The sequence below is a fragment of the Sus scrofa genome, chromosome 9 (assembly GCF_000003025.6).
Source record: "Sus scrofa isolate TJ Tabasco breed Duroc chromosome 9, Sscrofa11.1, whole genome shotgun sequence".
Taxonomy (NCBI): Eukaryota; Metazoa; Chordata; class Mammalia; order Artiodactyla; family Suidae; genus Sus; species Sus scrofa.
In genome coordinates, this window is record NC_010451.4 from 12,938,266 (window position 1) to 12,965,811 (window position 27,546).

The 27,546-nt window shown below is 39.3% G+C and overlaps 1 protein-coding gene across 5 annotated transcripts in view; it reads right to left on the reverse strand.

Annotated features, from left to right (window-relative positions):
* NARS2 (asparaginyl-tRNA synthetase 2, mitochondrial (putative)) overlaps positions 1 to 27,546 on the reverse strand; it is a 141,551-nt gene that overhangs the window by 68,919 nt on the left and 45,086 nt on the right. For 4 of the 5 annotated variants that reach the window (XR_002335551.1, XM_003129702.4, XM_021062568.1 and 1 more), the window contains one exon: positions 18,450 to 18,544. Coding sequence is in view for 4 of the 5 variants with exons in the window: in XM_003129702.4 (XP_003129750.1) it covers positions 18,450 to 18,544 (95 nt within the window). In the remaining variant the exon portion in view is untranslated. Of the gene's footprint in view, positions 1 to 18,449; positions 18,545 to 21,789; positions 21,903 to 27,546 lie in introns of those variants that run through there. The other variant, XM_021062569.1, reaches the window with a different exon arrangement.

The window sequence follows — 27,546 nt, forward strand, 5'->3', positions numbered from 1 at the left end:
AGTCAAGCCTTGAGTAATGAGCAGATACGGGAAAAGCAGAATTTAAGGAGTACTAGAAACACATAGGTACCATGGACGTTCTGGTGTGGTGCAGTGGGTTAAGGATCCGGTATTGCTGCATGTGGTGCAAGGTGCAGCTCTGGCTTGGTTTTGATCCCTGGCTGGGCTATGCCGGGGTGTGGGAAAAAAGAAAAGAAAAGAAACACAGAGGTAACTGAAAATACACACAAACATGAATAAAACAGCTGTAAGATCTTGAAAATCTAATGCGTATAAATTACCAAAGTTCAGATAAGCATTTAAGTATCAGATGAAGAAGGAACAAGTCCTGTGGGATGGGAAGGCCGTTTCATGCAGTTAGAAAGGATACCTCCAGTTTAAATCACATTCACGTTTTGACATTCTTACCCCAGCTACTTAACAGGATGAGCACATCCTGTGTATGAATGTTTCATGGCTCTGAGCTCATCTGAACTGATGAGATAACCCAAGGGAATGAGTTCAATCACAAAGCAATCAATTAATCAAAGTGAAACAAAATCAACTCAAAATTCAAGCTCTTTTCTCCCGCAAAATGGAAACAGCTAATTTTTCTCACTCTAAAAGTAATAAACACTATTTTTTCAAATGTGAAAAAAACACAGGTTTTAAGAAAATAAAATTGAGCAGAGACAGCCACTGCTTACAAGATGACTACTGCTGCACATTTCCCAGACTTCTCCCACACACACACACACACACTGAAGACAACTGTAATCCTAGTCTAGGACCTGTTTCATGATCACTGTTTTTTTTTTTTTTTTTTCTTTTAACAACATTTGGAAAGCTTTATTATCAATTTTATTTATTTATTTATTTAAAAAAATTTTTTTTGTCTTTTTGCTATTTCTTTGGGCCGCTCCGGAGGCATATGGAGGTTCCCAGGCTAGGGGTCCAATCGGAGCTGTAGCCGCCGGCCTACGCCAGAGCCACAGCAACGCGGGATCCGAGCCGCGTCTGCAACCTACACCACAGCTCACGGCAACGCCGGATCCTTAACCCACTGAGCAAGGGCAGGGACCGAACCCGCAACCTCATGGTTCCTAGTCGGATTCGTTAACCACTGCGCCACGATGGGAACTCCTATTATCAATTTTAATGGCTCTACAGTAACTCATTGTTTAGACAAACTGTAATTAATTTAAACCTCAGTTTACTGCCAAGGTCCATTATGCCCAGTTTTAATTTTCTACGTTCTCTGTTGAGCAATTCCAGCTATTTCTCAAGAGTAGCATTTCACGACTTTTATACCTTCTTAGAGGTTGTATTAGTTTCCTAAAGTGGCCATCACAACTCACTGCAAACTGGGAGGCTTAAAACAACAGAAATTTGTTCTTTAAGGAGGCTAGAAGTCTGAAATTGAGGTGTGAGCAGCGCCATGCTCCCTCTGAAGGTTCTAGGGAAGAAGCCCTCCTTGCCTCTTCCGAGTTTCTGGTGGCTCCCAGCAATCTTCAGCATTCCTCTGCATCACTTCTGCATCTGGCTTGGCCTCCACAGGGCCGTCCTCCCACTGCGCACATCCTCTCTGTGTCTCTGTATCCAAAGCTCCTTCTCCCCTCTCTTATCAAGATACTAGTCATCGGATTTAGGGCTCACCATAATCCAGTATTTTAATTTGATCACATCTGCAACAACCTCATTACCAAATAAGGTTACATTCACAGTACTTGTCTTTTGGGGAGACACAATTCAAGCCATTATAGATGTCATCCAAGAGACAGAAAAATGTTTACTATTTTTTTTTCTAACAGAATAAAACTCACTGAATTCTTTAATGAATCTAAGAAACACATGGGGTTTTAATGATCTTACCTTTCCCATATATTGAAACTCTTGCAATCTCAATATCCTAGAAATTATTTCATCATTCCTCACCAATTATTCTTAAGTTAAAAGTGTAACATGTTATAAGAACAGTAGAAGACGATGCACAGCAGATGAGAGAAATGCACAGTGCGATAAATGCCTTCATCTTTAGTTTTCTTCCTGTGGTACATAAACTATGGTGTCATCTTTCAAGAAGGTATTACAAAACCTGGAGACACTACTGTTGCAGTCATATCTGTGAACACAGTTGAGAACTGAGATCTTTTATTTCTTACTCAAAATGACAAACAGAAGAAAAATGATAAAGATTCTTTATAAATATTAAACGAACCAGGAAATGAATGCACAAAGACAGACAGTAACAATCTAATCTCTAACGATGATGGTGAAATTGGTTGTATAAGTGAAATCTGACTATGAGCCATCATATAACAATATCCTAAATCAATTTTCTCAAACTTAAGAACTGGTAAAGTGAATAATAATGCATTTCTAAAGGCAAAAAGGAAATATGATATTATCATTCAACCAGTCAAGGACTTCGCCATACAATAATTCTACAGTAAGAACTTGGACTATATTATTCAGCTAAAAGGATACACGACAATATTCTATCTTTAAAAAAATTTAAATATACGTATTAAAATTTTTTCTTCCATTTTATTGAGATATAATTGACATATATATCACTGTATAGGCATCTTATAACGATCTGACTTAAATACATCATGATATGATTACCACAACAGGTTTAGTGAATATCCATCATCTTATATAGATACAAAATAAAAGAAAAAATTTTCTTCCTCATGATGGGAACTCTGAGGATGTATTCTCTTGACAAACTTCATATATAACATAGAGCAGTGTCAATTACATTAACCATATTGTACATTATATCCCTAGTACTTATCATATGACTGGAAATTAATACCTTTTGATCACCTTCAGCTAATTCCTTTTCCCCTCACCCCTTGCCTCTGGTAACCACAAATCTGTTCTCTTTTTCCAAGAGTTCATTCGAAATATAATTGACCTACAGCACTATCTCTGTTTCAAGCACACGATGCAGTGACTTGGTATTCTATACATTACAAAATGATCACCATGCTAGGTCTAGTTACGATCCGTCATCACACAACGATACTACATTACTACTGATAATATTCCCCACTCTGTACATTTTATCCCTGTGACTTATCTATCTTGTTAAGTGGAAGCTTCTATCTCTTAAAGTCCCTTTTACCTATTTCACTTATTTCCCTGGCCCCTCACCTCTGGGAACTACCTATTTGTTCTCTGTATCTATGACTCTGTTTATGTTTGTTCATTTGTATTGTTTTGTAGATTCCACATGTAAGTAAATTACATGGTATTTGTCTTTCTCCAACTTATTTCACTTAGTATATACCCTGTAGGTCCATTCGTGTTGTTGCAAATGGGACAAATAAAGACTTCATTATTTATTTATTCATTTGGCTGTACCTGGGACATGCAAAAGTTCCCCGGCCTGAGACGAAACCTGCACCACAGAAGTGACAATACTGAGTCCCTAACTCCAGGTCACCAGGGAACTCCAGGACTTCACTCTTTTTAATGGCTGAGTAATATTCCACTGTATATCATACCACATCTCCTTTATCCATTCATCTATTGAGGACACTTAGGGTGCTTCTGTATCTTGGCTTCTGCAAATAATGCTGCAATGAACACAGGGCTGCATACTTATTTTCTTTGGAAAAATACCTAGAAGCAAAATTGCTGGATCATATAGTAGTCCTATTTTTAATATTTTGAGGAGTCTCCGTATTTTTTTCCATAGTGGCTACACCAATTTACATTCCCTGATAATGAGCGTTCCCTCTTCTCCACATTCTTGCCAGCACTTGTTATTTTCCGTCATTTTGATACCAGCCATTTTAACAGGTATGAGGTGATGTTTCATTGTGGTTTTGATTTACATTTCCCTGATAATAGTGATGTTGAGCATCTCTTCATGTACCTGCTGGCCATCTGTGTGTCTTCTTTGGAAAAATGTCTATTCAGGTTCTCTCCTCATTTTAAAAATCGGATTTTTTTTGATTGAGTTGCATGAGTTCTTGAAATATTTTGGACATTAACTCCTTATTAGATATATTGTTTACAAATATCTTATCTCACAGTAGGCAGCCTTTTTTGTTTTGTTGATGGTTTCCTTCACTGTGCAAAAGCTTTTTAGTTTGATGTAGTCCCCCCCCCTTTTTTTTTGCCCTTGCCCGAGGAGACATAACCAAAAAAATATTGCTAAGACCAAGATCAAATGCCAATTTCTCCTGGAAGTTTTATGGCTTCAGGTCTTAAATTTAAGACTTTAATCCATTTTGAATTTGTTTTCAGGTATGGTATAAAAAAGAAGTCCAGCTTTTCCAACAGCATTTACTGAGAGCTGTCTTTTCCTCAGTGTATATTCTTGTCTCCTTTGTCATAGATTAACTGACCATATAAATGTAGGTTCATTTCTGGGTTCTCTATTCTGTTCCATTGATCCATGTGTCTGATTTTATGCCCGTTTCATATGATTTTGATCACTGTATCTTTATAATATAGTTTGAAATCAGTGAGTGTGATACCTCCAGCTTTGCTCTTCTTTCTCAAGACTGTTTTGGCAATTTAGGGTCTTTTGTTTCTATACAAATCTAAGAATTACTTATTAGAGTTCTGTGAAAAATACCATTAGTAATTTGGCAGGAATTGCATTGGATTTGTAGACTACCTTGGGTAGCCTATGGTCATTTTAACAGTAATTAACTTTTCTTCCAACCTGTATCTTTCCATCTGTTTGTGTCCTCTTCAGTTTCTTTCAGCAGTGTCTCATGGTTTTGTGAGTTTAGGTTTTTTACCTCCTTAGTTTGATTTACTCCGAGGTATTTTATTCTTTTTGAAGTGACTGTAAATGGGATTATTTCCTTAATTTCCTTTCTGAGAGTTTGTTGTTAGCATACAGAAACATAACAGATTTCTATATATTAATTTCATATCCTACAACTCTAATGAATTCATTGATTAGTTCTAATAGATTTTTGGTGGCATGTTTAGGATTTCCTACATATAGTATCATGTCATCTGCAAACAATGACAGTTTTACTCCTTCCTAATTTGGATCCCTTTTGTTTCTTTCTTGTGTGACAATATTCTTTCATTGTTTATGATATTTGTGCATCAAAATTTACTTGATATGACTACTAAGTGGGCAAATGGTGAAGGTGAGTGTGTGTACACAAAGGTGTGTGGCAGGAAAAAATAACATGTAGATGTGAAAAACTCATTGTTTGGATCATTCTAAGTTGTGTTTATAATTTTAAAAATAACAATGTTTTGCAACTGTGGAGCAAAAAAGATGGTCATCTTCTCTTCAACAAAATTAAGAGTTGTTAAATTTAGTTCTGATAATGTGACTGCAAGGACCAGAATAACAAGCGAGGACTAACTGAAGATGTATTTGAAATCTGAATCTGAATTTAGAATATACTTATTTTAGGTTCATGTGTGGTAGATGATACACAGCTATAATCAAAGAGCTGTGTTTATTTGGGGTACTTTTTTTTCAAAAGTAAAAATAAAAATTTGCGTTTGCCAACATCATTAAGAAAATGAAAAAACCCACAGAATGAGAAAAAAGTAGTATATCTGACTAGGGACTTATATCCAGCATATATAAAGAATTCATAACTAAATAATAAGACAAATAACCCCACTAAAAACTTGAACCAAGAAATTAAATAAACATTTCTCTACAAAAGATATTCAAATGGCAAATGGCCACATGAAAAGATGCTCAACATTAGCCATCACGGAAATGCAAGTGAAAACCATGATTTATGATCTTAGTGATGCCACTTCACACTCAGTAAAATGGCACAATAAAAAGGACAGAATAGTAAATATTGGTAAGGACGTAGAGAAATTGGGACCTTGGTACATCGCTGATGGGATTGTAAACTTGGTGCAGCCACCGTGGAAAATAGTTCCTCACACAGCTAAACTTATCATATAACCCGTCAATTCCACTGCTAAGTACCCAACCAAGCACAAATACTGCTATTCAAACACAGGAATACTATACATAGTAGCCCCAAAGTAAAAACAACCCAAATTGCCACTACCTGGAGAATGGATAAACAAGTGTGGCATACTCATATAATCGACTGTTACTCAGCAATAAAAATGTAGTACTGATATATGCTACGACATGGACGGACATGGAAAATACTATGCAAAGCGAAATAAACCAGCTGCAAAATGCTACATACTGTGAGATTCCATTTATATGAAATATCCAGAATGGGAAAATACATAGAAATATAAAGTAGATTGATCAGTGGGTACCTAGGGTGGGAGGAAGGATGGGGAGTGACTGCTAATGGGAAAAAGTTTCTTCTCTTTTTCTTCTTTTTAGGGCATTATGGAAGTTCTCAGAGGAGGGGTCCAATTGGAGCTGCAGCTGCCGGCCTACGCCACAGCCACAGCAAGATAAGATCCGAGCCAAGTCTGTGACCTACACCACAGCTCACGGCAACAATGGATCCTTTAACACACTGAGCAAGGCCAGGAATCAAACTCTCATCCTCATGGATACTAGTGAGGTTCTTAACCTGCTGAGCCACAATGGGAACTTAGAAAAAGTTTCTTTGTGGGTGATATAATATTCTTAGATTATGGTGATGCTCAAAAAAATGAAGATATACTAAAATCCACTAAATGATACACTTTATTTTTAAAATTTTTTTATTTTTCGCTTTTTAGGGCTGCACCTGAGGCACATGGAGGTTTCCAGGCTAGGGGTCGAATTGGAGCTATGGCTGCCAGCCTACACCACAGCGACAGCAATGACAGATCCTTAACCCAATGAGCAAGACCAAGGATCAAACCCACATCCTCATGGATCCTAGTTGAGTTCGTTAACTGCTGAGCCACAAAGGGATCCCCTAAATGGTGCACTTTAAAATGGTGAGTTTTATGGTAAGTAAATTATCTCTCAATAAAGCAGTTCTTAAAAATTTGGGTTTGCTATGTTAAGATACTTATTAAAATTCTAATAATTTTCACGATTTTTTATTTTTACTTCTGCAAATAATTCATAAGATGGCTTAAAAATATTTATTAAAAATAAAGTCCATTATTCCAAGATGGTAAATGGTGATGAATATTTCCCTGGTATATTGGTGGTTAACAATCTTCTGAAATAAATACTTAGAGTGTTAGTAATTTTTCATTAGTATAAATAAAGTTGATTTCAACATTATCTTTTTTTTTTTTTTTTTTTTTTTAGGGCCGCAACTGTGGCATATGGAGGTTCCCTGGCTAGGGATCCAACCGGACCTGTAGCTGCAGCCCTACACCACGGCCACAGCAACGCAGGGTCTGAGCAGTGTCTGCAACCTACACCACACCTCACAGCAACACGGGATCCTTAATCCACTGAGTGAGGCTAGGGATCAAACCTGCATCCTCACAGATGCTAGTCAGATTCATTTCTGCTGAGCCACGATGAGAACTCCATTAACACATCTTTATAGAGCTGTCAGATTATTTCCTTAAGGAATACTCCTAGAAACAAAACTCTGGGTGCCAAAAGTCTTTCTCTAGAGAGGCTGTACTAATTTAAACTTCTAACAGCAATGTTCAAAAGGAAAACATCAGTTTTATCCTGAAATATGCGTGACTCCATAACTTAGTAAAAAAAAATCATAATAAGGAAGAAAACACCTGTAACAAAACATAAAAAAGGAAAAAAAAAAACAGCAAAAAAAGAAAAGCAATGATAATCAAAAATTCCTTAAAATACATTAGGCTGAGCATTCTTCCAATTCTGACTTTAACTGACTAAAAATATGGAAAATTTTATTATATGACATTTCTTAAGCGTTAGGTTTTGGAGACGGGATTAAGATGGCAGAATAGAAGGACTGGAGCTCAACTTCTCTCCTAAAAACAACAACATTCACAACTAAAAGCTGAGCAATCCCCACCCAAATGGACCGGAAACCTTAAAAAAGATACCCTACTCCAGAAGAAAAAGAAGAGGCCACATCAAGAGGCAGGAGGGGCAATTTCGTGATATAAACAACCCCATACCTCCTGGGTGGGAAGCGCCAGAGACTGAAAACTAACTGGTTCACAGAGACTCACCTACAGGAGTGAGAGTGCTGAGCCCCACATCAAACTCTCGCATGTGGGAATCTGGCACTGGGAGAAAGAGCCCCTGGAGCATCTGGCATTGAAGGCCAGTGGGGCTTGGCACAGGAGCTCCACGGGACTGGGGCAAATGGAGACCCCATTCTTAAAAGGCACACACAGACTTTCACCTCCACTGGGTCCCAGGGCAAAGCAAAGTCTCCACGGGAATCTGGGTCAAACCTGACCGCAGTTCTTGGAGGACATCCTGGGAAAACAGGGGTGAACGTGCCTTGTTGTGAGGGAAGGACACTGAAAGAAAAGCTCTTGGGAATATTCAGCAGCAGTGCCACCTCTCCGGAGGTGGCCATTTTGGGAAAATCTGGCCCCACCTGTCAGTCAGCTGCTGAGAAGCCCCAGGGCAAACAACAACCCAGGTGGGATCACAGCCCCACCCCTAAGTAAACAGGCTACCTAAAGACCCCTCAGGCACACAGCTGCCTCTAATCCCATCCAGAGACTAAGCCCCACCCACCAGAGGGATAGGAATCGGCTCCTCCTACCAGGGGGCAGGCATCAGCCCCTCCCATCAGGAAGCCTACAGCAAGCCCCCCATACCGACTTCAGCCACAAGGGGGGCAGACACCAGAAGTAAGAGAGGCTACAACTCTATCAACTGTAAAAAGGTCACCACACCAAAAACCTATAAAAATGAAAAGACAGAGGACCATAACTCAAATGAAGGAGAAAGGAAAAACCCCAGAAAAACAGCTAAGCCATGAGGAGATTCTCAGCCTCCGGGAAAAAGATTTTAGACTGTTGATGCTGAAGATGATGCAAGACATTGGAAATAAACTGGAGGCAAAGATGGATAACTGACAGGAAACACTGACCAAAGAGATACAAGATATAAAACTTAAACAAGAAGAGATGCAAAATACAATAACTGAAATAAAAAATTCACTAGAAGCAACCAACAGCAGAATACAGGAGGCGGAAGAACGAATAAGCGAGATGGAGGACAGATTAGTGGAAATTATGGATGTGGAACAGAAAAGAGAAAAAAGACTGAAAACAAATGAAGAGAGTCTCAGAGAACTCTGGGACAACGTCAAAAACACCAACATCTGTATTATAGGGGTGCCAGAAGGAGAAGAGAGAGAGACAAGGAGATAGAAAAAATATTCCAAGAGATAATAGCTGAAAACTTCCCTAACACGGGGAAGGAATCACTCACTCAAATCCAGGAAGCACAACGAGTGCCATACAAAATAAACCCAAGGAGGAATACCCTGAGACACATATTAATCAAACTGACCAAAATTAAAGACAAAGAGAAAATCTTGAAAGCAGCTAGGGAAAAGAAACAAGTAACATACAAGGGAACCCAAACAAGGTTATCAGCAGATTTTTCAACAGAAACTCTGTAGACCAGAAGTGAGTGGCATGATATACTTCACGTGATAAAAGGAAAAAACATCCAAACAAAATTACTCTACCCAGCAAGGCTCTCGTTCAGATTTGAAGGAGAAATCAAAACCTTCTCAGATAAGCAAAAGCTGAGAGAATTCAGCAACACTAAACCAGCCTTACAACAAATACTAAAGGAACTTCTATAGGCAGAAAAGAACAAGAGAAGAAGGAAAGAAAAAAGAGCAGCAAAAACAAATCCAAAGTAATTAATAAAATGGCAATAAGAACATACATATCAATAATTACCTTAAATGTTAATGGACTAAACGCCCCAACCAAAAGACACAGACTGGCTGAATGGATACAAAAACAAGACCCATATATATGCTGTCTTCAAGAGACCCACTTCACTTAGAGGGACACATACAAATTGAAAGTGAGAGGATGGAAGAAAATATTTCATGCAAACGAGGATCAAAAGAAAGCTGGAGTAGCAATACTCATATCAGAAAAAATAGACTTTAAAATGAGGAATATTTTAAGGGACAAAGAAGGACATTACATAATGGTCAAAGGATCAATCCAAGAAGATGATATAACAATTTAAAATATCGGAGTTCCCGTCGTGGCGCAGTGGTTAACAAATCTGACTAGGAACCATGAGGTTGCAGGTTCGGTCCCTGCCCTTGCTCAGTGGGTTGATGATCCGGCGTTGCCGTGAGCTGTGGTGTAGGTTGCAGACGCGGCTCGGATCCCGCATTGCTGTGGCTCTGGCGTAGGCCGGTGGCTACGGCTCCGATTCAACCCCTAGCCTGGGAATCTCCATATGCCGCGGGAGCGGCCCAAGAAACAGCAACAACAACAACAACAACAAAAGACAAAAAAGACAAAAAGACCAAAAAAATAAATAAATAAATAAATAAAAAAAATAAAATAAAATATCTACACACCCAACACAGGTTGACCACAATATATAAGGCAACTGCTAACAACCTTAAAAGGAGAAATCGACAATAACACAATCATAGTGGGGGACTTGAACACCCCACTTACAGCAATAGACAGATCAACCAGACAGAAAATCAGTAAGGAAACACAGGCCCTGAATGAAGCATTAAACCAGATGGACTTAATATTTATAGGACATCTCATCCAAAAGCAACAGAATACACATTCTTCTCAAGTGCACATGGAACATTCTCAAGATTGATCATATCCTGGGCTACAAATCCGACCTCAGTAACTTTAAGAAAAGTGAAATCATATCAAGCATCTTTTCCGACCACAATGCTATACAACTGGAAATCAACAAGAAAAAATCTGCAAAAAACACAAACACGTGGAGACTAAATGACATGCTACTAAACAATCAATGGATCACTGAAGAAATCAAAGAGGAAATTAAAAAATACCTAGCAGCAAATGACAATGAAGATACAACACTCCAAAACCTATGGGATGCAGCAAAAGCCGTTCTAAGAGGAAAGTTTATAGCAATACAAGCCCACCTCAGGAAACAAGGAAAAGCTCAAATAAACAAGCTAACTTTACATCTAAAGCAGCTTGAGAGAGAAAAACAGACAAGACCTAAAGTTAGTGGAAGGAAAGAAACCATAAAGAGCAGGGCAGAAATCAATGAAATAGAAACAAAGAAAACCATAGAAAAGATCAATGAAACGAAAATCTGGTTCTTTGAAAAGATCAACAAAATTGATAAACCCCTAGCCAGACTTATCAAGCAAAAAAGAGAGAGGACTCAAATCAATAAAATTAGAAATGAAAAAGGAGAAGTAACAACGGACATCACAGAAATACAAAGGATCACAAGAGACTAGTATGAAACTGTATGCCAGTAAAATGGAAAACCTAGAAGAAATGGACAAGTTCTTAGAAAAGTACAATCTTCCTAGACTAAACCAAGATGAAATAGAAAAGATGAATGAACCCATCACAAGAACTGAAATTGAAACTGTGATTTAAAAACTTCCAATAAACAAAAGTCCAGGACGCAGGTGAATTCTATCAAACATTTAGAGAAGAGCTAACACCTCTCCTTCTGAAACTATTTTAAAAAATTGCAGAGGAAGGGATACTCCCAAACTCATTCTATGAGGCCACCCACCATCACCCTGGTACCAAAACCAGAAAAAGATTCCACAAAAAAAGAAAACTACAGGCCATTTTCACTGATGAACATCGATGCAAAAATCCTCAACAAAATACTAACAAACCACATCCAACAATACATTAAAAGGATTGTACATCATGATCAAGTGGGATTTATCCCAGGGACACAAGGGTTCTTCAATATCTGCAAATCCATCAGTGTGATACACCACATCAACAAACTGAAGAATAAAAACCATATGATCCTCTCAATAGATGTGGGAAAAGCCTTTGACAAAATTCAACACCCATTTCTGATAAAAACCCTTTAGAAAATGGGCATAACGGGAACCTACGTCAACATGATAAAGGTCATATACAACAATCCCACAGCGAACATCATTCTCAATGGTGAAAAGCGGAAAGAATTCCCACTGAGATCAGGAACAAGACAAGGATGTTCTCACCACTGCTCTTCAACATAGTTCTGGAAGTCCTAGCCACAGCAATCAGAGAAGTAAAAGAAATAAAAGGAATCCATATTGGAAAGGAAGAAGTAAAACTACCCCTATTTGCAGATGACATGATACTATACCTAGAGAATCCTAAAGACTCGACCAGAAAACTGTTAGAGCTCATCTATGAATTTGGCAAAGTCACAGGATACAAAATCAATACACAGAAATTGACGGCATTTCTATATACTAACAATGAAAGAGCAGAAAAGGAAATTAGGGAAGCAATACTGTTTATCATCACATCCAAAAGAATAAAATACCTAGGAGTAAACCTACCTAAAGAAACAAAAGACCTATACTCTGAAAACTACAAGCCACTGATGAAAGACATCAAAGATGACACAAATAGATGGAAAGATATACCATGCTCGTGGATTGGAAGAGTTAATATTATCAAAATGACTATATTACCCAAGACAATCTACAGATTCAATGCAATCCCTATCAAATTACCAAGGACATTTTTCACAGAACTCGAACAAAATATTTTAAAGTTTGTTTGGAAGCACAAAAGACCCAGAATAGCCAAAGACATCCTGAAAAAGAAAAATGGAGCTGGAGGAATCAGGCTCCTGGACTTCAGACTATACTACGAAGCAAAAATCATCAAAACTGCATGGTACTGGCACAAAGACAGAAATATAGATCAGTGGAACAGGATAGAAAGCCCAGAATTAAACCCACGCACCTACAGCCAACTAATCTATGACAAAGGAGGCAAGAATATACAATGGAGAAAGGACAGATTGTTCGATAAGTGGTGCTGGGAAAACTGGACAGCCACATGGAAAAGAATGAAATTAGAACACTCTCTAACACCACACACAAAAATAAACTCAAAACGGATTAAAGACCTAGATATAAGACCAGACACTATAAAACTACTAGAGGAAAACATAGGCCAAACACTCTCTGACATACATGACAGCAACATCTTCTCAGATCCACCTATCAGAGTATTGACAACAAAAAGAAAAATAAACACATGGGACCTAATCAAACTTCAAAGTTTCTGCACAGCAAAGGAAACCCTAAACAACACAAAAAGACAACCCACAGAATGGGAGAAAATCTTTGCAAGTGAATCGACTGACAAGGGATTAATTTCCAAAATTTATAAACACCTTCTGCAGCTCCATACCAAAAAACAAAAAACCCCATCCAAAAATGGGCAGAAGAGCTAAACAGACAATTCTCCAAAGAAGACATACAGATGGCCAAGAAACACATGAAAAGATGTTCAACATCACTCATTATTAGACAGATGCAAATCAAAACCACTCTGAGGTACCACCTTACACCAGCCAGAATGGCCATCATCCAAAAGTCTACAAACAAGAAGTGCTGGAGAGGGTGTGGAGAAAAAGGAACCCTAGTACACTGCTGGTGGGATTGTAAATTGGTGCAACCCCTGTGGAAAGCAGTATGGAGATTCCTCAGAAAACTAAACATAGAATTACCATTTGATCCAGCAATCCCACTCCTGGGCATCTATCCAGAGAAAACCACGACTCGCAAAGACACATGTACTCCAATGTTCACTGCAGCACTATTTATAATAGCCAAGACATGGAAACAACCTCAATGTCCATCGACAGAGGAGTGGATCCAGAAGATGTGGTACATATACACAATGGAATATTACTCAGCCATTAAAAAGAACAAAACGCCAGCATTTTTTGCAACATGGATGGGCCTAGAAACTATCATGCTAAGTGAAGTCAGCCGTACAATGAGACACCAACATCCAATGCTTTCACTGACATGTGGAATCTGAAAAAAGGACAGACTGAACTTCTTTGCAGAACAGACGCTGACTCAAAGACATTGAAAAACTTATGGTCTCTGAGGGAGACAGTTTTAGGGGGTGGGGGGATGTGCCTGGGCTGTGGGATGGAAATCCTGTGAAATCAGATTGTTATGATCATTATACAACTACAGATGTAATAAATTCATTTGTGTAATAAAAAATTAAAAAAAATAAAAATAAGTAAAAGTATTGCGCCCTAAAAAAAAAAAAGCGTTAGGTTTTGCAATTTAGGACACATCTAATTCTTTCAGGATGACTGCCCTACTTACAAATTATATTTACAGTCATAATATAATGAAAACATTTAGTTTTCTCTTATTTAAAAAACATAACTCTGTCTGCTGAAATGGCTTAGAAGTAATAATCCTCCAGTAGCAGCAAGATACCTAGGGACCAAATCCTGGTTTCCAAATACCATTTTCCAGTAAGAGAAACCAGGGCTCCTTGGAGACATGGCTGATTCTAGGGCTAGGGTAAGGAAAATAAAAAGCAAGTTGGGACAACTGCCAAAATGTGGTATCAACCAAGATATCCTCCAGTGAGGTGAATAGATGAATAAACCATGGTACTTCCAGATCATGAAATATTATTCAGTTCTAAAAAGAAATGAATTATCAAGCCATGAAAATATGTGAAGGAACCTTAAATGCATATCATTAACTGAAAGGAGCCAATACGAAAAGGCTACATATTGTATGATTCCAACTGTATGACATTCCAAAAAAGGAAAAACATGGAAAACAGTAAAATGATCGGTGGTTGCCAGGGGTGAGAAGGGACGGAGGGATGCATGAGAGGAGCACAGAGGATTCATAGAGCAGTCACACTATTCTGTATGACGTCTGTCCAAATCTGGAGAATGCACACTACTAAGAGTGAACCCTAAGTAAACCTATGGACTTTGAGTGATAATAATCCATCAGTGTAGGTTCATTAATCACAAAAGAAATAAAACAAATCTGATGTATTTCACAGTACCAGAGAATAAAGAAGTATTCAAAAGACAAAAAAAAAAAAAAAAAGAGTTTCCTTTGTGGCTCAGTGGTTAATGAACCTGACTGGGATCCATGAGGATGCAGGCTCTATCCCTGGCCTCACTCAGTGGGTTATGGATCCAGTGTTGCCGTGAGCTATGGTGCAGGCTTCAGACACGGCTTGGATCCTGTGTTGCTGTGGCTGTAGTGCAGGCTGGCAGCTGTAGCTCCGATTTGATCCCTAGTCTGGGAACTTCCATATGCCACAGGTGTGGCCCTAAAAATTAAAAAAAAAAAAAAAAAAAAAAAAAAAGGACAGGGGTGTGTGAAAAGGATACGAGAGTTCCCTAAAACTAAAACAGAGCAAGAAAATAAATCACGCAGCACTGAAATATAACCCAAACCCTAATATATACATCCTTACATAAATGATAACATGAGGAGTTCCCGTTGTGGCACAGTGGTTAACGAATCCGACTAGGAACGATGAGGTTGCGGGTTTGATTCCTGGCCTTGCTCAGTGGGTTAAGGATCTGGCGTTGACATGAGCTGTGGGGTAGGTCACAGATGCGGCTTGGATCCTGTGTTGCTGTGGCTCTGGCGCAGGCCGTCAGCTGCAGCTCTGATTCGACCCCTAGCCTGGGAACCTCCATATGCCGTGGGATCGGCCCTAGAATAGATAAAAAGACAAAAAAAAAAAAAATATATATATATATATATAACACGAATAAAAAGGAGTGAAGAGACAACAAACCCTCCATTCCGGAGAATCCCCAATACTGCCTCCTCCAGGAGACAGTGCTTAATTCGGCTTCCCACTTCCCAACCCTCCGCTTCCGTCTCTAGCGCACGTGGGTACACTTAGTAACTCACTTCCACAGAACAGAGAAAGAGAAAAACAGTACATTTTCAGTGGAGAAACCTGGCAAACACCACCTTACCCAAGTAATGAAAGTTAATAGCACCATAAGGATAGTCAGTCCCTCCTGACATGACATGACATGATGAGAAGAGCACTTCATCTTTGTGGTATTCTTTCCCCCAAATCCCTAAAACTCCAGAGAAACACCAGAAAAATCCAGACTGGAATACTTTTTACAAACAATGAAAAATGAGATTGAGAAATTTACAGACCAGATGAGACTGGGGAGACATTATAACTAAATGTACTATGGCCCTAACAGTGGATCCTGGGAAAAAAAAAAAAAAGAAGGTCTTGACAGGACGATGGTGAATCCAAATGAAGTCTGGGTAAGCCGTCTGCAAGAAGGCTGCACTATCCCTGCAGCTTTTCTACATTTAAAAATTATTCAAAAATAGAAAGCTTATTTTTTTTAAAAAAGCAACAAAATTAAACTTTAAAATGGAGCCTTAAAACCCACTAAACCAACACAGATAGCCTTTTGGAAAATGTTAACCTTCTAAATTTAACTACCATTTACTCTTTAAAAAAACATCTGTTAAATAAAATTTAGAAAAACAGAGCCGAGGGAGAGAAGACTAATAATTTCTTATCAGAGATGAAATCATGTATTAATCTGAAATATGAGGTACTGTATAGTAATCGTGCTAGAGCTACGCATATTAAACTAGGAATATTCACTTGACTGACACTATTAGAAATACTGCAAAACACATTAAAAATATAAAACCTCATACTCAGCCAATTTAATCTTGTATGTGCACTGTGTTCTGTGGTTCAATAAACTTTATTGGTAAAAAGTGAACATATTTAATCTACTGGTGATACAGAAACAGAGAAACTTCGTAACTTTATACCTTTCCCATGTTATGACACTTCTGGGAATACACCTTGTCTTTACCTTTATAGATAAAATAAATGAATAATGAAAAGCATTAGAAAGTTATCCAAAACTTACATAAAACTAAAAGGTAGACAGCATAGCCTTGCAATGTAATATGGAGACACAGACCCATTCAAAGTTTCATTATTCTACTTACTATTGAACTAAATATCCCAGATTAAGTAAAATTACATGTTAACCTACAGATTTTTGTCCAGTAGAGCAGCAAATCATTTCTGCCAGGTTAGGGTTTATTGGCCTGCAGGATATCAGTTCATAACTAACCCAACAATCTTACTCAACAGCTCCTTTATTAAACTGCATATGAATACACTGTTCCCCAAATGTTCTTTGAACTAGCCTTCCTGTTTTACTTATTTCCTCAAAAATTAATGAACTGAATAAAATACCTGATGCACATTATGTTTGTATGAGTCAAGGTTTTAACATTTTAAAACTACACTTCGATAGGCATAAGGTAATTTCCATGACATGCTTGACATGGCCTTTCCCACATACAACTCTGAAAATCTTATCATCTCATAGGGCTATTGTAATATTTTTTCTGCACAGTATTCTGATAATGATGTCAATGATTTGGTTATCAGAATGACCAAATAAGAGCTTTCTCTCTTAAAGATAAATCAGAAAAGAATCTAAGCATAAAGATCATCTTTACTATTGACGCTTCCATCTTGCCAGTAAAGTTTGTAAAAAAGAAAAAAATAAACACAAACACTATTCTTTTTCCCCTGAGTTTTTCCACCTGTGCATTTTAAAACATGGGAAATACATAAAGATTCCCTGTTTTCACTGGAGCCATTTCCTGAAGAGATTTTTAAGTCTCAAGCTCTGTATAAGAAAACAAAGATATTTATATCTTCTCAGGAGACTCAGCACTTGAGTCAGCACTCAGAAATTACCCACAGAATCACAGAATTTAAGATTCCAATAGGACTGTAAGATTTTCCTGTGCAATCCCCAAAAAGAAGGACAACTCACCCGAAAGTATTATAGTGATTTTCCAGAGGTCTCAGAGTGGCTAAAATTAATGTGATTTGACTTCTAACACTTTAATTCATTACACATCTCTCAGAATGGCTTTATGTATTAATTTTCTTTATTTAAACCAGTTATTTAAAACATTTTTTCTTATGTATGTTCCATGTTTAATTTTAAGGTGTAAATTATAACTGCCCTCACTTTCACAAATACAACCAATTATATTTTGATTATGTATTTTGAGATTTAAGCAAAAAAAAATTAGTAAAGAGAAAAAAAATCATAATTTTTTTCCAGTGTTACATTTCCTCACCAAAAACAAAAATCTAGACTCATATACTTTTTTAGTAAGAAATCTGGATATTGTCAAATTGTCAATCTAAATGTACTTTTGGTGAATTCAAGTGGACTAATCATAAACATTAATTTCATTTTTTTTTTTTTTTGGTCTTTTTGCTATTTCTTGGGCCGCTCCCGCAGCATATGGAGGTTCCCAGGTTAGGGGTCGAATCGGAGCTGTAGCCACCGGCCTACGCCAGAGCCACAGTAATGCAGGATTCGAGCCGCGTCTGCAACCTACACCACAGCTCACGACAACGCCGGATCGTTAACCCACTGAGCAAGGGCAGGGATCGAACCCGCAACCTCATGGTTCCTAGTCGGATTCGTTAACCACTGCGCCACGACGGGAACTCCTAATTTCAATTTTTAAGTTTAGCATTGGGAAAGGAAACATTATCACACTCTCACGCAACCCATAATCAGTAGTCCATTAAAGTAAAAAGAAAAGAAGAATCTGTACCCGGACATCACTTCGAGATGCAGCTGTCCCGAGACAGTTAAGAAAGCGGGAACACTGAAGAAGTTCTCGTCAGGTACCTTTATTTTGCTTGAAGGCTGCAAATGGCAAACACAAGCCACAAAAAGTTATTCCATGTTTTGCTCTGCTTTTCACATTCTCATCTGTGCCACAATTAACAATTATAATGCAATTACACATACATGGGGACAGGCTTTCTCATTTAAAAAAAAAAAAAAAGGCAGTTCTCAGTACACACTTAGAAGAGAAAATCCCTCCTGCACAGTGCTAAAGTCAAGGAAGTTCACACCGTATTTTCGAAATACACAACAATTAAAGGACAAAGTACTTTTGTCACAAAATACATTCCTCCAAAAAAACTGTTTTTTGATTGAGGGGCAAGCGGAAGCAAGAAATCATGAATTAAAAATCTTAAATGTGAAGCACTATGTAATCTTTTAAAACTCTGAGCCATAATTGAGATTTAGTTCTCTCAAGGGAATAGCCTCTAAAACATATCTTGTTATGTAATTATTAAACTGTTAATAATAAGTTTAATACAGATTGTGATAAGTGCATTATTAAATTTTAAACATGTTACTTCACTTCATCTTTACCACAACCTGAAGATAAGAAAAGTAGGGCTCTATCTTTAAAAGGTATGATGAATAATTAGATTCAAAGATTTTCACGAACCTACAATATAGATGAGGTGATTATTCCATTTGAAACTGGTAGGAAACAAGCCACCAACATTTGTAACAGTTAAGATCAAAAATTATTTGGAAGTCATGGAGTTCCCGTCGTGGCGCAGCAGAAATGAATCCGACTAGGAACCATGGGGTTGTGGGTTCGATCCCTGGTCTCGCTCAGTGGGTTGAGGATCTGGCGTTGCCATGGGCTGTGGTGTGGGTCACAGACGCGGCTCGGATCTGGCATGGCTGTGACCAGCGGCTACAGCTCCGATTAGACCCCTAGCCTGGGAACCTTCATATGCTGAGGGTGCGGCCCTAAAAAGGAACAAAAGAAAAAGAAATAAAAATTATTTGCAGGTCAAACATAATTTAAATAGTATAATTAAATAAACTTTTGGCTCCAGTTGTGACTATTCTATTCATTTGGGAAGAAGGAAGCTGATTTACCTACTCTTGTATTTCAAACTGTGATTTGAAAATGTGAGGTTACTGCAAAAGAAACAAAGCCAATTTAAAATTTTCAAGAGGGTTTAAGCCTCCTTTTAAGAGACTTAGTACCGACTACTGAGTTATAGAAACACCTAAAATCAAGGTTTCTTATTCAATTAAATTGGCTGTTCTAAAAACACTGTACATCACATATGGGGGTTGTGTATGAAAATGAAATATACTGTAAAATTACCAACTGAAATCATTCATTTATTTTGTAATTTCTTATTATTTTAAAAACTAACGGGGGAGGGCACTCCCAGCCGGGTGCCAACACTGCCCGCCCCCACTGGCAGCGCGGTAACAGGGGAGAGGTCCTACCACACAGGCCCTTCTAAACCTGGCAAGCCACCGAGCCCACTGGGAAGGAGCACTTCGCCTTCCTCACCAATTATGGCCACTTCCTGGCGGGCAGGGGCTCAATGCGCGGTGCATCCCAGCACCCAGATTCGAGCTGCCTGTGGGCAGCCGGCCACCTTCCTGGCCCTGCTCAAGTTTTCCTATGTGGACAAGGTTCATATCTGGCCCAAGATGGTCATGACCACACTGTACACTGCCAAGAAGGATGTGGTGCCCACATGTGAGGCCCAGTGCATGGACTTCCTGAATGAGAATGTGTGGGCAGAGAAGGTGTGCATGCTGCTGACGCAGGTGAGCCTCTTTGTAGAATCACAGCTCACCAGCCTGTGCCTGGGAAATGTGATGGAAATGCCATCATGGCAAAGAGCTTCATGGAAATCGACCTGGACACGCTGGTGGCCGTGGACCCTGCCTCTTGCTCAGTGGAGATGCTCCCATCCTGGGTTGTGGGGCAGGGGTGCCCAACCTGATCCCTCCCCTGGGCTGGAAGTCGTGTGGCTGGTGCACTGCCATCCTGTCTCTCCTGAGTCCATGCTGACTCTGGTCCCACACTGGCTTACGGTTGCCAGATTTAGCAACAATGGCAAACAATTCATGTTTCTGGTGTGTCTCCCAAGTTCCATCTGGGAGACCCTTATCTTACAAATTAGCCCTCTTTGACCTGAAATGCAGAGGGGGTGTCCTGTGTTTCCATCTGGCCATCTTCATCAGTGCCAGGGTGAAGCCTCAGAGGCTGTCTCCACACTCTGGGAGACACTCATCCATCAAATACTTAGCACATCTTGGGTACCAGGCCCTGGAAGCACAGCGATGACTGAGGCAGTCTGGTCACTGTGGACACAGGACAGGGTCATCCTCTGAGGGGAGAGCAGCAACGTTGGCTCCCAAACACTGGGTGCCAGGAGCACCCCTAGTCTTGATGACCACAGATGTTCCCCAAACACTGCCTGGTGTTCCCTGAGGAGCAGGATCCCCTGGCTAAGAGTCTTAGTCTACAGCCTCGAGCTGTCCAAGCCTGAGACATCTACTTAAGCCTTGCTAGGCCCCTCTCTCTTCAGCCCTGCTTGCGCCCCCAAAACCGCTCTCCTCACTGTCCCCCATCCCACCCAGCTGTGAAAGGTGCTGGGCTCTCAGGTCTCTGGGAAGTTTTCTGGTCCTTCACCCTTGGCCCCCTAGCCTCTCCTACCATGCGGAACCCGCCCTCCGCCCAGGCCAGAACAGCCAGACGCCACCCTCAACTTGCAAGTGCCTGGAATAAGTGTCTGTCTGGTCGGTGTGAAATAGGCACCCCCACCTTGTCACTCTGTAGCTGTGCTCACAGGACTTCAGTTCTTTGCTACTCAGTACGTTTTAGAGGATTCTTCTGCTTCTTATTTTCCACTTGGAAATATAAGTAGAGAGAAGCATGGGAAAATACTCCCCCAGCTGAAGTCTGATGTGTTTTTCTTTCTACGTTTTCCACGCAAAAGAAAAATATTTATTTATTTATTTTTAGGGCTGCACTTGCAACTTATGGAGGGTTCCCAGGCTAGTGGTCAAATCAGAGCTACAACTGCCGGCCTAAGCCACAGCCACAGCAATCTGGGATCTCAGCCGTGTCTGCGACTACACCACAGCTCACAGCAATGCTGGATCCTTAACCCACTGAGCGAGGCCAGGGATCGAACCCACGTCTTCATGGATACTAGTCAGGTTCATTAATCATTGAGGCATGACAGGAACTCCCTCTATGCAAAAATTTTAAGACCTAGTTAAGATCTGTTGAGAGAAACAAAGAAAGAACGAACGAACTTACTTACTTACTTAGAGCTGGTCATTAATGTCCTGTTACTGCTTTTTAAAAATTTCATCTTTGATGGTGTTCCCGTTGTGGTGTGGCGGAAATGAATCCGACTAGGCTGGTAGCAACAGCTCCGATAAGACTCCTATCCTGGAACCTCCATATGCCGTGGGTGTGGCCCTAAAAGGACAAAAGACAAAAGACAACAAAACAAACAAACAAAAATTTCATCTTTGAAATCCATTATCAGTTAAAGGATGCTGTTTCTAAGGACTTAAATACTTTAAGACTAAAAATTTGACTTGTGTTAGGATTTCAAAATAAAAGATGTATTATTTGATGTTTCACTATTTACTAAATAGTTACATTACAATTAAGGCCCAGAACATTTATGAGAATATTATACTTTCTTCTTTCACCTCTTTAGTCTACAATTTATTCTGGCATTTTACCCTGACTTCTATAAAAGTGATTTCTTTCATTTCCTGTATATTTAAAGTCTATACTTTAGGACTTGATTTCCGTCTAATTTATTAGCATTTGTATAAAATGGAATCTGAGCTTCTATCTCTTAAATTCTACTTATTTAAATTGTTACAAACATATTTCTACATTATGCCTTCCAGTGTCATACATAAGCATTTATACACTGAAATTCATACCATTTTTTAATAAATTACTTCCTTTCAGTTCTCCTTTCTATTACAATGAATGCATCACATGCATTCAATTTTTAAAAACTTCTGTATGTAATAAATTATATTACCTAGAAATTTTATTTCAGGATATTAAAGGGACATTATAAAGTATTGCTTTTAAAAAGTAATTGCTGAGAGTGACATCAGCAAAAATGGTGGACTAAGTAGCTCCAAAGGCCAATCTCTTCACAGAAAAACTGAAAACAATAAGTAAAAATTTTAAGAATCACTTGTGGGAACTCTGGGAATTAGTTAAGGGTTTAAAATAAGCAAATGAATACTGAATCAAGAAAGAGGAAATTTTAAAAATGGTAGATTCCACACAAAAGCAGCACACCACAAACTCTTTTCAAGTGCACATGGACACTGCCTAGGACAGACCATATGCGAGGATATAGTAAGTCTCAAAAAATCAGACACATTATCTTCTTTTACCATAACAGAATGAAACTAGAAATATAAACTGGTGCAGTTAGTTGGGAATACAGTTTGTTGGTTCCTTAAAAGGACAAAGTTCCTGTTGTGGTTCAGCAGGTTACAAACCCAACTAGTATCTGTAAGGAAAAAGTTTCGATCCTAGCCTCACTCAGTGGATTAAGGATGGGGCATTGCCCTGAGTTACAGGGTTACAGATGCAGCTCAGATCTGGCATTGGTATGGCTGTGGTGTAGGCCGGCAGCTGCATCTATGATTCGACCCCTAGCCTGGGGACTTAAAATGCCACAAGTGTGGACATAAATTTTAAAAAAGAACTAAAACTAAGTATTCAAACAATAATACAACAAAATGATCATACACCATGATCAAGTGGGATTCATCCCAGGGATGAAAGGATTTTTCAATATTCACAAATAAATCAATGTGATATATATCACATTAACAAATTGAAGAATAAAAATATATGATCATCTCAATAGATGCAGAAAAAGCTTTTGAAAAAATTTAACAGCCATTTGTGAATTAAAAAAGACTCCAGAAAAATGGCATAGAAGGAACCTACCTCGACATAATAAAGGCCGTCTATGACAAACCCACAGCTAACATCATACTCAACAGTGAAAAGCTAAAAGCATTCCCTTTAAGATCAGAAAGAAGATAAGGATACCCACTCTTGTCACTTTTATTCAACATAGTTTTGGAAGTTCTAGCCACAGTAATCAGGGAAGAAAAAGAAATAAAAGGAATCCCAAATGGGAAAGAAGTAAAACCATCATTGCAGATGACATGATGCTATACATAGAAAATCCTAAAGACTCTCTCAGAAAACTACTAGACCTCATCAATGAATTCAGTACAGCTGCTGGAAACAAAATTAACATACAAAAATTTGTTAGATTTCTATGCACTAACAACAAAATAGCAGAAAAAGAAATTAAGGAAACAATGCCCTTTACCAGCACAGCAAAACAAAAACAAAAACAAAAAAACAAAATACCTAGGAATAAACCTACCTAAGAAGGCAAAACACCTGTACTCCGAAAATGATGAGACACTGATGAAAGAAACTGAAAACTACACAATCAGATAGAAATATGTGTTCATGGATTGGAAAAATCAATACTATTAAAATGACCATACTACCCAGGGCAATCTTCTGAATCAATGCTATCCTTATTAAATTACCAATGGCATTCTTCACAAAACAAGTAATTTTAGAATTTGTATGGAAACACAAAAGATCCCAAATAGCCAAAATAATCTTGAGAAAGAAGAACAAAGCTGGAGGAATCACAATCCCTGACTTTAGACTATACTACAAAGCTACAGTCAACAAAACAGTATGAGTCTAGCACAAAACAGTATGATACCAGCACAAAAAGCTATGGTCATCAAAACAGTATAACAAATGTCAAACAAAAGAAAGTTCAGAAATAAAACCACCCACTTATAGCCAATTAATCTACAACAAGGAAGGCAAAAATATACAATGGAGAAAAGACAGTCTCTTAAATGATATTGAGAAAACTGGACAGTTACATATAAAAGAATGAAATTAGGACATTCTCTAATACCATATACAAAAATAAACTCAAAATGAATAAAAAACCTAAATGTAAGACCAGATACTGTAAAACTCCTAGGGGAAAACATAGGCCGAACACTCCCTGACATAAATTGCAACAATATGTTTTTGGATCTGACTCCTAGATTCAGATATCTTCTGAGTGTTCTTGACTTTATCATGTGAGCCCTTTGAAAGCAGCAAGTTTTTGACAACTGGCTGCTGAAGAGGTCAAAAATTTGAAGCACAAGAAGGATTTGACGTGCTGTTGCTGGCTTCAGGATAGAGGAGGACTCATGGAAAGGTGCTTAGCGCTGTCTCTAGGAGCTGAGAGCAAACCGACCAGCAGCCAGCAACAAAAATGGAAAGTTCAGTCCTGCAACCACAAAGAACTGAATTCTGTTGGCAGCAAGAATGGGTCTGGAAGAGAACCTCAGGCTTCAGATGAGAGCATAGAGAGCTTAAGCGCTAACACACTGATTTCAGACTTGTGAGACTCTGAGTAGAGAGATGTCAGCCACACTGTCCGGGGCTACTGACCTACAGATCTGTGAGCTAATAAAGAGGTGTTACCTTAAGTCGGTAAGTTACAAAATGATGGAAAACTAATTCATAAGGAAACAGGGACCCTCAGGTGATGCCAGTAGAGTATAAACTGGTACTGCTATTCTGGAGAACCTAATGAAATTAAGAATACATATACACCCTATGACCAAGGAACTCCACCCCTGGATATACATTCTAGAGAAATTTTCACACAAGTCCATTAGGGAATATGTCTAAGACTATTTATTGCAGCATTTCTTTCTAGGTGTAACTCAGAAGTGGAAACAACCCAAGGGTCCATTACTAGAATAATGGGTAAGTAAAATGCAGCAGAAAGGAGTTCCTGTCATGGCACAGCGGAAATGAATCTGACTAGGAACCATGAGGTTGCGGGTTTGATCCCTGTCCTCGCTCAGTGGGTTAAGGATCCAGTGTTGCTGTGGCTGTGGTGTAGGCCCGCAGCTACAGCTCTGACTGGACCCCTGGCCTGGGAACCTCCATATGTTGCAGGTGCAGCCCTAAAAAGACAAAAAGACCAAAAAAAAAAAAATTGTAGCAGACAAATACCATTGGATGTTTTGCAGCAATGACAAGCAACAAACAGATGTACCTATAGCAACACAGAATTTTAAAACAGAGAGTTAAATGAAAAAAAAATAGCAACAGAATAAGATATATATTATCATTAATGTAAACTGAAAATATACACACAAAAGAACACTCATATTTTATGAGGTTACATACATCGTTTTCTCTGTGGAACACTGGGTTAAGAATCTGGCTGCTGGAGTTTCCGCTGTGGCACAATGGAATCTGCAGTGTCTTAGGAGCACTGGGACGCAGGTTTGATCACTGGCTGGGCACAGTGGGTTAAGGATCTGGTATTGCCACAGCTGCAGCCTAGGTTGCAAATGCTGCTCGGATCTGATCCCTGGTCTGAGAACTCCATGTGCCGTGGAGCAGCCAAAAAAAGAAAAAAAAAAAAAAAAGAAGACTCCGACTGCAGCAGCTCAGGTCACTGTGGAGCCACAGGTTCAGTCCCCGGCCAGGGGCAGTGGGTTAAAGGATTTGGCACTGCTGCAGCTGCAGCGTAGGTCGCAGCTGCAGATTGTATTCAGTCTCTGGCCTGGGAACTTCCATGTGCCGTGGGTGCAGTTATTAAAAAAAAAAAAAAAAAAAAGATTATCAAAGATATTAGTAAATCACCTGTAATAAAAATTTTTTTAAAAAAAGATATTGAAGTGAGTGCCTCCAAGAGGGAGAGGAATAAAGAATGGGGACTGGGATAAAGAGGAAAAAAGAAAAGGTCTGTGCTACAAGTTTTCTTATCAGCTTGGCATTACTGCTCCCACCTAAACTGAGATGATTCACCAAAGAGATCACACTCTGATTAGCATGATGTTGGAATTTGAAAGCCTTGCGGAGAAGAGATGGGTCCTCTCACATGAGGCCATCCTAGACCAGCCAGTTCCCAGCCAATGCATCGCTAACAAAGCCCAACCCAGATCAGAACCTCTCTACTAACCTGGAGACCCGCAGGAAAGAATAAATGGTTCTGTTTCAGTGACAGGATAAACTGGCCTTGTGAAGACCAGTAACACCAGGGTACTGTGAATGAAACTAACATTCCTGAGGTTTAAAAAAAATACCCATTCAGAAACACATTCTTGGAGTTCCCGTCGTGGCGCAGTGGTTAACAAATCCGACTAGGAACCATGAGGTTGCGGGTTCGGTCCCTGGCCTCGCTCAGTGGGTTAAGGATCCGGTGTTGCCGTGAGCTGTGGTGTAGGTTGCAGACACGGCTCGGATCCCGCGTTGCTGTGGCTCTGGTGTAGGCCAGCGGCTACAGCTCCGATTCGACCCCTAGCCTGGGAACCTCCATATGCCACGGGAGCGGCCCAAAGAAATAGCAAAAAGACAAAAAAAAAAAAAAAAAGAGAAAAGAAAAAGAAACACATTCTTCTGCAAAAATGACTATAGCCAATATACACTTGGCACTTAGCATGTGATGTGTTGTGCTAAGGAGTTTACAAGCAATCCAATGAAGTAAGTACTAGTATCCCCATTCACAGAGGAGGAAACTGAGACAGGGGTTAATAATTTAACTTACCTAACGTGACAAAGAATAAGAACCAAGATGGTCAGGCTCTAGAGGCTCTACCCTTAACCGCACACTATTTCTAGGACTCTTAAGAAGTATTTAACAGTGGTTGATTCTGGGAAAGGAAACTAGATCACGGGGGGACAAGGTGCGATGGAATCCTTCTGCACTTTTATTTTTTTCTTTTTAGGGCCACACCTGTGGCACATGGAGGTTTCCAGGCTAGTGGTCCAATTTGAGCTACAGCTGCTGGCTTACGCCACAGCAACGCCAGATCCGAGCTGTGTTTGTGACCTACACCACAGCTCACAGCAACACCGGATCCTTAACCCACTGAGCGAGGACAGGTATTGAACCTGCAACCTCATGGTTCCTAGTCAGATTCATTTCTGCTGCACCATGACGGGAACTCCCTCCTGCACTTTTAAA